The 15,000-nt window shown below is 44.3% G+C and overlaps 1 protein-coding gene across 2 annotated transcripts in view; it reads right to left on the bottom strand.

The window, feature by feature from the left end:
* Positions 1 to 4,045: 4,045 nt before the first annotated feature.
* Positions 4,046 to 15,000, bottom strand: part of glrbb (glycine receptor, beta b) — a 20,969-nt gene continuing 10,014 nt past the window's right edge. The window contains exons 3-10 of one of the 2 annotated variants that reach the window (XM_017473517.3): positions 14,174 to 14,280; positions 12,984 to 13,051; positions 10,536 to 10,762; positions 10,065 to 10,147; positions 9,648 to 9,788; positions 9,386 to 9,538; positions 5,804 to 6,093; positions 4,046 to 5,659 (exon numbers count right to left, since the gene is read on the bottom strand). In XM_017473517.3, the coding sequence (XP_017329006.1) occupies positions 5,363 to 5,659; positions 5,804 to 6,093; positions 9,386 to 9,538; positions 9,648 to 9,788; positions 10,065 to 10,147; positions 10,536 to 10,762; positions 12,984 to 13,051; positions 14,174 to 14,280 (1,366 nt within the window). In that variant the 3' untranslated portion in view covers positions 4,046 to 5,362. Of the gene's footprint in view, positions 5,660 to 5,803; positions 6,094 to 8,416; positions 8,490 to 9,385; positions 9,539 to 9,647; positions 9,789 to 10,064; positions 10,148 to 10,535; positions 10,763 to 12,983; positions 13,052 to 14,173; positions 14,281 to 15,000 lie in introns of those variants that run through there. The other variant, XM_053682398.1, reaches the window with a different exon arrangement.

Raw genomic sequence — 15,000 nt, 5'->3', positions numbered from 1 at the left:
CGTAGTTTTGGACTTCATGTTAGTGTACAATGAGGGAATCTTGCTTGAGGAATATAATTTGATGGAGTGGAGAGTTCTGGACGTTCTCGCTGTGTGTGAAATGCTGGTCGAGTCCAGATTTCCCACTGCGCAGTCAGACTGCATTACACAGCCATGCGTGTGAGATAGGTTACACACAGCTGTTCAGAACAGTGTGTGTGTGTGTGTGTGTGTGTGAGGACGTGTTGGAAGCTAACAGAACACACACCGAGGATGTGACACGTCTCACACACACACGCTGCTCACCACAGAAACCTGGCTGTCTTTCAGAAGAAGCTATAAATCCTTGAAAATATTACAGCTGCTTAATATTCAACCACACTTCCTGTTTACTTCCTGCTTACTTCCTGTTTTTATTCTCTAAATCGGACTTCCTTCACCTCACCCACTTCCCAATACAGCAAATTAGCTCTAATCATCACTCCATGTATAAAAAAATAAATAAAAAAAATAAAAATGAAACAAATATTGACAACAATAAAATGTAGAATTTCGAGATATTTACACAGACAAATACAAGCTGCAGTAACGTACATCATTACGTCAATGTGGCACAATTGTAGCTAGCATAGCTAGCTAATCGCTACACACATCAGACTTGTAGCTACGTTTGTGTTTTACTTTGTTACGCAATCATTTAGATGATTATTTTTTTTCGTTATCTTACAGTTAGCATAGTTAGCTTTTTGTTGTAGCATTAAACTGGACGCGGTTCCACCACGCCTCGTTTACTGAACGATGTCGTACAAAACGATTCTCCAAAACAAGATGCTGTAAATCTTTACTAAACATGTAATGAAATTCATTTGAAATGAAGAAATGTTTTGAGAAATGTGCTCAATTTAGTTAAAATAAAGATCATAAAGATGAACTTCGCATTTCTCTTACAAAGCTGCACACAACAACAACAACAACAACAACAACAACAAGTGTGATTCTCTGCTTCTTTTTATTCTTTTTCATTGTTTTTGTTTGTTTGTTTTTTCAAAGCATACTATTTTTTTTCTTTTGGACTGGGAGGTAATTCCTGAACTTTGGGCCTCAATTTGAATTAATTTTATGTTCGTACTGTAGCTAAAACACATCATTATTCATTCGTTTGTTTGTTTGTTTACGTGTTTATTTACTGACTTACTGTAATATAGTGCATTTTGTATAGAGCTGATCATCAGATCATTTTGGCCTTGAAAGAGGAAAACTATAGAATCAATGAAATTAATGAGCATGTGCATTAATAACTTACAGGTTTATAATCCTGGATTTGGACTTTAAAAGGTTCTTTTCGATTAATTTAATGTTTGGTATTAAGATTATTTGACAATAAACTGCTATTGTAAATATTAATTTTTTAAAACTGTGCTATATAGTGTTTACTAACTCTCTTTGTTGAAATTTTATCTACTTGATTAATTTCCTCTAATCAGATTTCAGTGATCAGATCATCAGATTGTTGTTTTTACTCTTTTTAAAGCTTTACACTGTTTTTTAAATTGTTTTATTTGAAAAAATCTCCACTCGTGTCGAGGTGTTTATCATCAGGGCGACATGTCTCCTGCTATCATCGCTCAAACATTGTGAGCAGATTTAATTCCTGACTCAGTTCTATTTAGAATGGTTTTATTAGTCACGATGCAGTGCTGATTAAGAGTTGAGCTCGTGCTGTATCATAAATCTGCCAGAAATAATAAACCTATCTGTGCTGTGATTCAGACAAAATCCGTCCCTCCACCTCTTCCTCTTCCTCCTCCTCCTCCTTCTTCCTCCTCCTGCTGCTTCCTCCTCCTTCTGCTTCTTCCTCCTGCTTCCTCCTCCTCCTCCTGCTTCTTATTCCTGCTTCTTCCTCCTCTTCCTCTTACTTCCTCCTCCTCTTCCTCCTCCTCCTCTTCTGCTTCTTCCTCTCCTCCTCTTATTCTTCCTCTTCCTTCTCCTCCTCCTCCTCCTCTTCTGCTTCTTCCTCTCCTCCTCTTATCCTTCCTCTTCCTTCTCCTCCTCTTCCTTCTCCTCTTCTTCCTCCTCCTTCTTCCTCCTCCTTCTTCCTCCTCCTGCTTCTGCTTCCTCCTCCTCCTTCTTTTTTACCCCTCCGGCTGCTTCCTCCTCCTGCTTCCTCCTCCTCCTTCTGCTTCCTCCTCCTGCTTCCTCCTCCTCCTCCTGCTTCCTCCTCCTGCTTCTTATTCCTGCTTCCTCCTCCTCTTCCTGCTTCCTCCTCCTGCTTCTTATTCCTGCTTCCTCCTCCTCCTCCTGCTTCCTCCTCCTGCTTCTTATTCCTGCTTCTTCCTCCTCCTCCTGCTTCCTCCTCCTCTTCCTCCTATTCCTCTTCTGCTTCTTCCTCTTCCTCCTCTTATTCTTCCTCCTCCATTACTGTGAAATAAGAAATTTTCAAACTTCTCAGCACAACCACGCAATGGCCTTCTCGTGGTCTGTTTCTATAGCAACCAGGGGCTCGTTTCTAATATAACAAGAGAGAAAAAAGTGTACAGTTACACTGTAGGACTCCATCACACACACACACACACACACACACACACACACACACACACACACACACACACACATACGAACATCCATCTGAGCTCTATCCATCATCACTGATGAGGGTGTGTGTGTGTGTGTGTGTGTGTGTGTGTGTGTGTGTGTGTGTGTGTGTGGCCTGGACCCCATTCAACATGCCTCACTATGTTTGTGACAGATTTCACATGCCTGTCTCATGCACACAATCAGAGGTCAAGACTTTACACACACACACACACACACACACACACACACACACACACACACACACAATAAAAATTTCCCCTCTATCTGGATTGTGAGTTTCCTGATCATTTTTGTTATTATTATTTAGTACAATTTCTGTTGTACTATTGTCTTATTGTATTCTCACTGATAAATAAATAAATAAATAAATAAACAAATAAATAAATAAATAAATTCTGAAGACTGAAATACTATCCAAGGCTGGAGGGAGGAGCAAATATGTATCATGTTTTTCGACAGCGATGGCCTGTGATTTTGAAAACATTTATTAATATGCTTATTAAAATGTAAATAAACATAAACAAACAAATGATTCATATCTTTTACAAATTGTTTGTTTGTTGTCATACCGTCTCTACGTCATTTTCAGCCACAATATGGCCGCCCTGGACTTCATTTCCCATCAGCCCCATCAGACTACAACCAGATCACATGACCAGGTCACCTGCCCGTGCTCTGCTGTTGATCACACACACCTGTTCTCTGTTTCCCTCTTCATTAGTGTGCATATTTAAATCCCCATGTTCCTCTGCTGTGTGTTTTGCGCAGGGTTTGTTTGTTTTCAAATCCCAAAATAAAGGATGAACAACCCTGTTGGAGAAAACGTGAAACTAGTGACGAAAACAAGCAGAAAACTTCAAGCTAACTCTCCCAGACGTTCCTTCTTTACGTTTTAATCCTGAATTTTTCTAAGCCAGACATTGCATTCTTATGTAAAACGCATGAGACGCATCACACTGTATTTATCATTTTAAAAAATCAAACAATAAAGAACATTTTACTAAAGTGTGTGTGTGTGTGTGAAGTTGATTGGATATCTTTAAAAAAAAACCCAAAATGTCAATACTTAAAAATAATACTTAGTAAAGTATATATAAAGTTATATTTAATATAATATATAAAGTTATACTTTATATATAACTATATATAAAGAACACAAAATCAAGGAAAATGTACAATATTCAGAGAAGCTGCAATTTTTCACAATTCCCGGAGATTTGGGCTGAGACGCGTCACGTGACATCATCACCACGTGCATTCTGTTAAAGCGCTCTTCGATTCACGTGCGTCGAATGAGTACCGCGTGGAGAACTATTTCATGCAAATGCGATTTCGCCAATTCGAGCAGTTTTGTGCAGAAAAAGCCACATAATAGCTCTCTGAAATCCTGCACGGACGGAGAAGTATAGCTTCGTATAGTAGTGGTTTTGGTTCCAGGTAAAAGAACGAGTCGAGGCAGTGGTGTGGCTGTTACAGCCGTTGGTCCTGTTAGTTTTATTGATGGGTAAATTTTCACAATCACAGGAGGAACATGAATATGCCGGAAAGATCATCAAACGATACAGTTCAGTATGGCAGTGTTCTTCTGTACAAGACCAACAAGCTCATCATCATCATCATCATCATCATCATCATCATCATTATAATCATCATCATCGTCATCATCATCTGATGCGGAGATCCAAAAATAATCATCAGAAGCAGAAAGATATCATTATATTAATATTTATATCATACATTTAACACATGCACGATAATAATTGCTTTTCCATAATAACTGTGTAGACGTTAAATAGATTAGCATAAATGAATCATAATAAAGAAAATAAATACATAAATAAATAAATAAAATTTAGTCTATGAGAAATAAAATCATCTTTGTGTATTTACATTAAAACAACTCTAAAATAGTGATTATAATATTAGTGTAATCTTCCCTAAGCGCTCTTGTTTCATATCATCTCTGTACACGAGAGTGTGTGTGTGTGTGTGTGTGTGTGTGAGTGTGTGTGTGTGTGGAACTGTTCTGTTTGATGCCTGAGGATCGAGACAGACGGATGGAGACGGGTGGCAGATGGAGTGATAGACTGATGGAGTGATGGGGATGGAGCGATGGAGTGATAGACTGATGGAGTGATGGGGATGGAGCGATGGAGTGATAGACTGATGGAGTGATGGGGATGGAGTGATGGAGTGATAGACTGATGGAGTGATGGGGATGGAGCGATGGAGTGATAGACTGATGGAGTGATGGGGATGGAGTGATGGAGTGATAGACTGATGGAGTGATGGGGATGGAGTGATGGAGTGATAGACTGATGGAGTGATGGGGATGGAGTGATGGGGATGGAGTGATGGAGTGATAGACTGATGGAGTGATGGAGTGATAGACTGATGGAGTGATGGGGATGGAGTGATGGAGTGATAGACTGATGGAGTGATGGGGATGGAGTGATGGAGTGATAGACTGATGCAGTGATGGGGATGGAGTGATGGAGTGATAGACTGATGGAGTGATGGGGATGGAGTGATGGAGTGATAGACTGATGGAGTGATGGGGATGGAGTGATGGAGTGATAGACTGATGGAGTGATGGAGTGATAGACTGACGGAGTGATGGGGATGGAGTGATGGAGTGATAGACTGATGGAGTGATGGGGATGGAGTGATGGGGATGGAGTGATGGGGGATGAAGTGATGGAGAGATGGAGTGATGGAGGGATGAAGTGATGGAGTGATGTAGTGATGAAGTGACAGAGTAATGCAGTGATGGAGTGATGGTGGAGGGTCACAGGTAAACAGACCAGTAGATGATGTTGAAGAAGAGGAAGGTGAAGGGGAAGAGGGCGCGTGCGTACAGGTCGATGCGTTTGGCGGCGGAGGGGATGACCGGTTTGGCCGGAGGAGGTTTCTTGTTGTTCTTTGCCTGCGTTTTTCCCGCCGTGTTTCCCACGCTGATCGGCTTCCCGTAGCAGTCAAAGTTCGAGAGCTCGAAGTCCCGCGGCAGAGAACCGACGATGCTGAAGTCACTCGAACGCAGATCTGACTTCGACGTGCAAACCTTCTTACAGCGCGTCTCTGTCACCTGAGAGAGAGAGAGAGAGCGAGAGAGAGAGAGAGAGAGATGTGATTATGTATGCATAAAAGAATAAGAAAATAAACAATGAAAATCATAAAGAATGTGTGTGTGTGTGTGTGTGTGTGTGTGTGTGTGTGTGTGTGTGGTGACCTGTAGAGTGCTGATGTGTAACGGTGTTCCTCCGGCTCCGTTCAGACTGTTCAATTTAGTTGCCACTCTATTCTCCGCTTTCTCTCGGCTCGCAATCTTCGCCTTCTCGGCCTCGAGGCGTTTGGGGCTGTTGAGCATCACCTGCACCACGGCGTACTCCACCAGTGACGCGAAGCCAAACAGCAAACATGCGATCAGCCAGATATCAATCGCCTTCACGTACGATACCTTGGGCAGCTCCGAGGCCAGAGAAGTGCACTCTGAGGACAGCGAGAGAACCGACAGGATCCCTACAGAGGGAACACGGGGTCGAGAGGTCAGCTGGGGTCAGTGATCTACACAGGGTCGAGAGGTCACTCGGGGTCAGAGATCTACACGGGGTTAGTGATCTACACAGGGTTGCGAGGTAGGCTGGGGTCAGAGATATGCATGGGGTCAGAGATCTACACAGGGTCAAGAGGTCGGCTGGGATCAGAGATCTGCATGGGGTCAGAGATCTACACGGGGTCGAGAGGTCAGCCGGGGTGAAAGATCTACACTGGGTTGAGACGTCAGCCGGGGTAAGAGAGCTACACGGGGTAAGAGAGCTACACGGGGTCAGAGAGCTACACGGGGTCGAGAGGTCAACCGTGGTAAGAGATCTACACTGGGTCAAGAGGTCAACCAGGGTCAGAGATCTACACGGGGTCGAGAGGTAAGCCGGGGTCAGAGATCTGCACGGGGTAAGAGATCTACACGGGGTCAGAGAGCTAACGGGGTCAAGAGGTCAACTGGGGTCAGAGATCTACACGGGGTCGAGAAGTCAGCCGGAGTCAGAGATCTACACTGGGTCGAAAGGATAACTGGGATCAGAGATCTACACGGGGTCGAGAGGTCACCAGGGGTCAAGGATCTACACGGGGTCGAGAGGTCAGCCGGAGTCAGAGATCTGCACTGGGTTGAGAGGTCAGTCAGAGTCAGATATCTACACTGGGTCGAGAGGTCAGCCGGGGTCAGAGATCTACATGGGGTCGAGAGGTCAGGCGAGGTCAGAGATCTACATGGGGTCAGAGAGCTACACTGGGTCGAGAGGTCAACCGGGGTCAGAGATCTACTCGCGGTCGAGAGGTGAACCGAGGTCAGAGATCTACACGGGGTCGAGAGGTCAGCCGGGGTCAGAGATCTACACGGGGTCAAGAGGTCACTCAGGGTCAGAGATCTACATGGGGTTGAGAGGTCACTCGGGGTCAGATATCTACATGGGGTCAAGAGGTCACTCAGGGTCATAGATCTGCATGGGGTCGAGATGTCAGCCAGGGTCAGAGATCTGCACAGGGTCAGAGATCTACACGGGGTCGAGAGGTCACTCGGGTCAGAGATCTACACAGGGTTGAGCGATCAGCCGGAGTCAGAGATCCACACGGGGTCAGAGAGCTACACGAGGTAAAGAGCTACACGGGGTTGAGAGGTCAGCCGATGTCAGAGATCTACAAGGGGTCGAGAGGTCAGCCGAGGTAAGAGATCTACACAAGGTCGAGAGGTCAGCCGATGTCAGAGATCTACATGGGATTCGAGATTTACTCGGGGTCAGAGATCTACACGGGGTCAGAGAGCTACACGAGGTCTGAGAGCTACACAAGGTCGAGAGGTCAGCCGATGTCAGAGATCTACATGGGATTCGAGATTTACTCGGGGTCAGAGATCTCCAAGGGGTTGAGAGGTCAGCCGAGGTAAGAGATCTACACAAGGTCGAGAGGTCAGCCGATGTCAGAGATCTACATGGGATTCGAGATTTACACGGGGTAAGAGATCTACACGAGGTCGAGAGGTCATTCACGGTCAGAGATCTACTCGGGGTCGAGAGATCAGCCAGAGTCAGAGATCCACACTGGGTCAGAGAGCTACACGAGGTCAGAGATCTACACGGGGTCGAGAGGTCAGCCGAGGTCATAGATCTCCAAGAGGTTGAGAGGTCAGCCGAGGTCAGAGATCTCCAAGGAGTTGAGAGGTCAGCCGAGGTAAGAGATCTACAAGGGGCTGAGAGGTCAGCCGAGGTAAGAGATCTACACGGGGTCGAGAGGTCAGCCGAGGTAAGAGATCTACACAAGGTTGAGAGGTCAGCCGATGTCAGAGATCTACATGGGATTTGAGATTTACACGGGGTAAGAGATCTACACGAGGTCGAGAGGTCATTCATGGTCAGAGATCTACACGGGGTTGAGAGGTCACGACCCCACAAACCAGACAAGCAGCGATCTACGGGGTCCAAGAACTACTTTACAGAACCAGCTACTGCTCAATCAGCAGGAGATTAACAGTGTGGAGCCCCTGGCTGGGCAGAAGAATCCTCTGCCTGGGCAGAACTAAATGACTCTTTTCTAATAAATGTAGCTAGCTAAAAAAAAACTTCCACAAAAACAAATCAATAATTGAATGTTTAGTGTGTGTATTTTTTCCTTAATACATAACACACAGAGGACTAAACTTACTGGATGATTTCTTAGCTTCTGTTTTTATGTTTTGTTTTTACCAACAAGAAGATTATCTGTAAACACACACAACTGATTCATTTCTGTTAATGACTAACTCCTATTACCACACACAGAGGACAAACCTGAGAGGATATGGACTCACCGTACACAGGGGCATTATGGGATGGCATTTGGATCGTACAGAGTAGCATTATGGGATGGCATGAAGAGTGATCCTGCATGGTCCAACATACAATATGAAGGGGAGGAGGAAGACAACATGAGGACATGAGGTTTCAAAATGGAGGACACAAAATTGTGCTAGTGTGTTTACAGACACAAACAGAGACAAGGACAGAGTATCAAATGTGCTACAGAAGACTGAAAGAAAGAAAGAAAGAAAGAAAGAAAGAAAGAAAGAAAGAAAGAAAGAAAGAAAGAAGGAAAAAGAAAAGTAACCAAAGAGGAAAGAAAGAAAGGAAAAGAACCAAAAAGGAAAGAAAGAAAGAAAGAAAGAAAGAAAGAAAGAAAGAAGGAAGGAAAAAGAAAAGTAACCAAAAAGGAAAGAAAGAAAGAAAGAAAAAGAAAAATAACCAAAAAGGAAAGACAGAGAGAGAGAAAGAAAGAAAGAAAGAAAAAGAAAAGTTACCAAAATGGAAATAAAGACAAAGCAAAGTGACTAAAAAGGGAAGAAAAAATAAAGAAAGAAAGAAAGAAAGAAAAAGAAAAAAAAGTAACCAAAACGGAAAGAAAGAAAGAAAGAAAGGAGCTGGTAGTTAGTGATCAGAAATGTAAGCATGTGACGTCACTAATATGAGCATAAAATCCTGGTTTAAATGACTGTGACGGACTGATTAAACTCGTTTAATATTAATATTTAGGATGTTACGTAGCTAGATAAAATATATAGTAATCTCTGTAACGAGATAAACAGTAACATGGTTAAATCCTAGCTGTAGAAGAAGAAGAAGAAGAGGAAGAAGAAGAAAGGTTAATAGTGATTGGGTCACATGACCAGCTGTAGTTTGGCTGTAGTGATGACATCAATGAAAAATACTTCCTACTTAGAGTTAAGAGTTCACGCTAACCTTACACTGGTACTATGGTATATGTGCGCTGTAAATCTCATTACCCAGAGGAACCCGGGCAGCGCTGGCATCCGGATTGATCCAGAAGGAGAGCCAGGAGAGCACGACGATGAGCAGCGTAGGAGCGTACACGCCCATCATGTAGAAGCCCACCTGCCTCCTGAGGGTGAAGATCACCTCCACACACGTGTAGTAACCTGCACAAGCATCAGAGCAAAGCCTTAGCACCTGACCATTTACTCAGAGAATAATTCCCATGAAGAATGCATCGGACGTTCCACTTCCTTCAGCGTTTGGGTTCCTCACCGGTTCCTGCGTAAAATTTGGTGCAGTTTCCGTACTCGATGTCCTCCTGTCTGATATCGAACTGAGGCAGAGCGATTTCCTCCATCTGTACTGGATCTCCAGACTGCCACATAAACTGCAGGTCATCTGTGGTGTAGCCAACTACACACACACACACACACACACACACACACACACACACACACACAAACACATGCTGCATGTCCAAACCATCAGAAACACTCACTGCATCTAGTGTTGATTAGTTCTCTAGAACAGCGGCTCAGACAGTAGCGCAGGTTTATATTAACGCGCTCGTTCTGATTCTGATCGTTTCTATAGCAACTGCTGAGGTGTAAGAGGAGTAAAACGCTCGGGATGTGATGTTAAAGGAAAACAATCAGCTTCAGGGTGTTGACAGTAATGTAGTTTACATACAGCTCTCTAGTTGCATCTTGCATCTCTGAGTGTCCATGGGGAAAAGCGTCAGGTCGAGAGGACACGAGAGAGTCACTGATAACCTGTAACACACACGCACACACACACACACACACACACACACACACACACACACACACACTGACTGTACTGGATCAGTGGCAACAACAAGCAAGAAGAAGACCACACAGAGAAACAACTAGAATGAATAAAAAAAAATCTACACACACACACACACACTGAAACACTCTACACACACACACACACACACACACACACACACACTGAAACACTCTACACTCACAGACACACACACACACACACACTGAAACACTCTACACTCACACACACACACACACACACACACACTGAAACACTCTACACACACACACACACACACACATGCTGAAACACTTTACACACACACACACACACACTTCCTGTCGTAATTGTGTTGTTGTGTGTCTTCACCTCATGCTGATGAGGACGTCCCCGTTCCGGAAGATGAAGAGCAGGATGTTCTCCTGCGTGACGTCGTGGAAGTTGGCGCTCTTCTCGTTGGCGAAGAACAGATCGGGTTTCCACAGACACTTAAACATCTTCGGGTCGACGGTCAGAGACTCTGATTTAAAGTCCTGAGGAAGCCGGAGACGCGGATCGTTCCAGCGCTGACGCAGGAAAATGTTCACGCGATAATCCTGGAGAAACACACCAAGCAAAGCGGGGACTCCAATATCTCAATCCTAAATTATAACATGAACCCTCACGCACGCGGCCCGGATTTCCTCTTTAAATCACACGTGAAAAAAAAACTTTATTTAATTAGATGATCTTCCAGTTATTCTGAGGTGTAATAAAAAAAAGTGTGTGTGTGTGTGTATAGAGTGTTTCAGCATGCGTGTGTGTGTGTATGTGTGTAGTGTTTCAGCGTGTGTGTGTGCGTGTGTGTGTGTGTAGTTTCCGCAAATGTAAAGTATAACAATACAATAAATGTCTCTAAATTATTTATTCACTTTGACTTTTAGATAAGTAACATTTTATCTGTGTTTATTTATTTATTTGTTTAAATTATTTAATAAATAATAATAATAATAATAATAATAATAATAATAGTTACTTTAGCATTTAGGTTTTTCAATTTCAAGCCTAAAATCTCAACATTAAAAGATAAATTATTATTAAAACAAATGAAATTCTGGTCAGGCCCTCTGACCACGCCCATCTGATCTCACAGATCCTCTGACCACGCCCATCTGATCTCACAGGCCCTCTGACCACGCCCATCTGATCTCACAGGTCCTCTGACCACGCCCATCTGATCTCACAGGTCCTCTGACCACGCCCATCTGATCTCACAGGTCCTCTGACCACGCCCATCTGATCTCACAGGTCCTCTGGCCACGCCCATCTGATCTCACAGGTCCTCTGACCACACCCATCTGATCTCACATGTCCTCTGACCACGCCCATTTGATCTCACAGGTCCTCTGACCACGCCCATTTGATCTCACAGGTCCTCTGACCACGCCCATTTGATCTCACAGGTCCGCTGACCACGCCCATCTGATCTCACAGGTCCTCTGACCATGCCCATCTGATCTCACAGGTCCTCTGACCACGCCCATCTGATCTCACAGGTCCTCTGACCACACCCATCTGATCTCACATGTCCTCTGACCACGCCCATCTGATCTCACAGGCCCTCTGACCACGCCCATCTGATCTCACAGGTCCTCTGACCACGCCCATTTGATCTTACAGGTCCTCTGACCACGCCCATCTTCTCTCACAGGTCCTTAGCCATGCCCATGTTTTCTCACAGATCTTCTGGCCACGCCCATCTGATCTCACAGGTCCTTAGCCGCACCCATCTTCTCGCACAGGACCTCTGACCACGCCCATCTGATCTCACAGGTCCTTAGCCGCACCCATCTTCTCGCACAGGACCTCTGACCACGCCCATCTGATTTCACAGGTCCTATGACCACCCAGCTAATCTCACAGGTCCTCTGACCACGCCCATCTGATTTCACAGGTCCTATGACCACCCAGCTAATCTCACAGGTCCTCTGACCATGCCCATCTTTTCTCACAGGTCCTCTGACCATGCCCATCTTTTCTCACAGGTCCTCTGACCACTCATTTGGAAAAAAAAACACTGACCACACCTATCTGACCTGCAGACACTCGCCACGCCCACCACACCCTTCTGCTCTCACTGGTACTCTGATGACTCACACCCATAACACAGACACTCTGACCACACCCGTGCATGCCCACTTTTATCATCCTGTCCTGACCCACAATACTTTTCAGTTTCATCCATCCATCCATCTTCTACCGCTTATCCTTCAGGGTCACGGGGAACCTGGAGTCTATCCCAGGGAGCATGGGGCACAAGGCGGGGTACACCCTGGACAGGGTGCCAGAACATCACAGGGCACAATCACACACACACTCACACACCCATTCATACACTACGGACACTTTAGACACGCCAATCAGCCTACCATGCGTGTGTTTGGACTGGGGGAGGAAACCGGAGTACCCGGAGGAAACCCCCGCAGCACGGGGAGAACGTGCACACTCCACACACACGCACACGGGGCAGCGGCGTGAACCGAAACCACAGCTCTGATGGTCTTTTCAGTTCCTTCAAATATAAACAAATAAATAATTCAAGTAATTTATTATTTATTAACAGCATCAGAGATTAATATTAATAAAATTAGCCTGGACATAAAAGGCAAGTTCCTCTGTGCTGCACTACGGGGATATTCTCCTCACTGGGAAGGTCAGCGAGATGTAGCGTACTATTAATATTTACTTGAGGTGAGGAAACGCTGGACACGTTTTGTTTTTCTTGGTATTAAGTGATAAAACGTTCTATTGATGATGATGATGATGATGATGATGTACCATGGTGGTTTCCTGAATGGACCCAAAGCTGTTGATGAAGATGTTGACACGATCCTCCACAGGTGTTCCTGTTGAAAAGAAGAGGAAAGAAAAACCCTAAATAAGTCATGCGCCTGTGTTAATGTATCGCTTTTCACACGATACTCAGACATGCGGCTTCAAACCCTAAAATCACACCACATTTACATCATGTTTGGATCGGACTCTATATGTGGTTTACATCATAAAAGGCAGGAAGTCTGGTATTATAGCGTAAAAAAAAAAAACACTCCAGGAGCTTTAATCTCGCTCTTATACGGAGCAGATGGATGAGTAATAACGCCAAGCCCTAAACACGGTGACCACATCCAGACCCCTCCAACACACATCCACATTAAACATGAAGGAGCACGGAGGCGGAGCGAGAGCTCGGGTTTTACTGCAGCGCTCATTAGCGCTCCAGAGGAACGCTGCCAAGGAAAGCTGCACGCGACACGGCTAACTGGGATTTAACGAGCTGCTCCTGTTCGACTTCAGGTCATGAATCAGGCGTTTATGTTTTCTAAAATAAAGGGGAATGTATACGAGTATGAAACAGTTCAGCTTTCTATAAGATAACCTTTATATCTGTTAAACAATGTCACTTATAGTCCGTTTATATTAACATTTCCTGTCACTACCTGCTGCCTCATCAGCCTCTATTTTTACCTCTGGAAATAATAAAAACAAACAAAAATACTTCTCAAAAGCGTAACGTCACCTGTCCTGAAGATGACGGAGAAGTTACAGCTTTGCCTCTGACTGTTACAAAGCGCTGAAACTGGAGACTCCTTCCAAAACTGTTAATTAAACACATTTCTCCTTACAGGAAACGTCACCATACCCACGAAAAAAAAAAAGCCTGTTTATTAATTAGTGCGGCGTCTGCCGTAGAAGTCCCCGTGACCGAGCTGTTACTATAGAAACGATAACGTGTTAGGACAAGTGCGTTAATATAAATGCATAGTCATTGGAAATGAATCAATATGTCAAAGCAGGAAGATAAAACAAGCTAGCTGGTCTGTTTCCTGGACCGCAGTTACCCACGTGGAAACCCCGCCCACTTTCATTTCGATTTGGTTTGGTTTCGCATAAATAAAAAAAAAAAAGATAAAACCGTGACGCTAAATCAGAACGCTGAACATTCTCATGCTGTGACGTGACGTGATCACCCTTGAAGTTCGGGCGGATTCTCGGGTCGTAGCTGATCAGGAGCCGGTTTAGGATGTTACTCGTGGAGTTAGCAGGAACCCGGGCGAGGTCTTCTGAGGAGAGCTGCCTGCAGAACACAAATTATTCATCAGGATTAATTAGTAAGCACGGTCGTCTCTGTATATTACACAGTACCGTATATCAAGGTCTTAGCTACATGTAAAGAAATGCCGAAAAAGCAAAGACGCCTTCGAAAACAATGCAATCACGCATTTTCTCTTAAAAAAGAAAGAAATAAACGACTATAATTAAGCAATACGACACGCGCAAGAGTGCGCTTGTACTGAAGATCGGCACGGCTGTGATTCGTTGCGGCTCGTTACAGCGAATCACAGCTACAGTTATTCAGTATAAGCGCATGACTGCGAGAGCGGTATCGCTTTCACGCAACAGTTCTATAAACAAGAAATCAACATCGTGACGTTCCGGACACGATATGGCCAAATGTTCCGTTTATTTTTGCTCCGCTAGCAGAAGTTGATTTATAGTCAACTTCTCTTAGCTAGTCAACTGATTTATAGTCAACTTCTCTTAGCTAGTCAACTGATTTATAGTCAACTTCTGCTAGCTAGTCAACTGATTTATAGTCAACTTCTGCTAGCTAGTCAACTGATTTATAGTCAACTTCTCTTAGCTAGTCAACTGATTTATAGTCAACTTCTGCTAGCTAGTCAACTGATTTATAGTCAACTTCTGCTAGCTAGTCAACTGATTTATAGTCAACTTCTGCTAGCTAGTCAACTGATTTATAGTCAACTTCTGCTAGCTAGTCAACTGATTTATAGTC

Source organism: Ictalurus punctatus, chromosome 8, assembly GCF_001660625.3.
Source record: "Ictalurus punctatus breed USDA103 chromosome 8, Coco_2.0, whole genome shotgun sequence".
Taxonomy (NCBI): domain Eukaryota; kingdom Metazoa; phylum Chordata; class Actinopteri; order Siluriformes; family Ictaluridae; genus Ictalurus; species Ictalurus punctatus.
The sequence above is the reverse complement of the archived record's forward strand: the minus strand, read 5'-3'. Positions and strand labels throughout refer to the sequence as shown.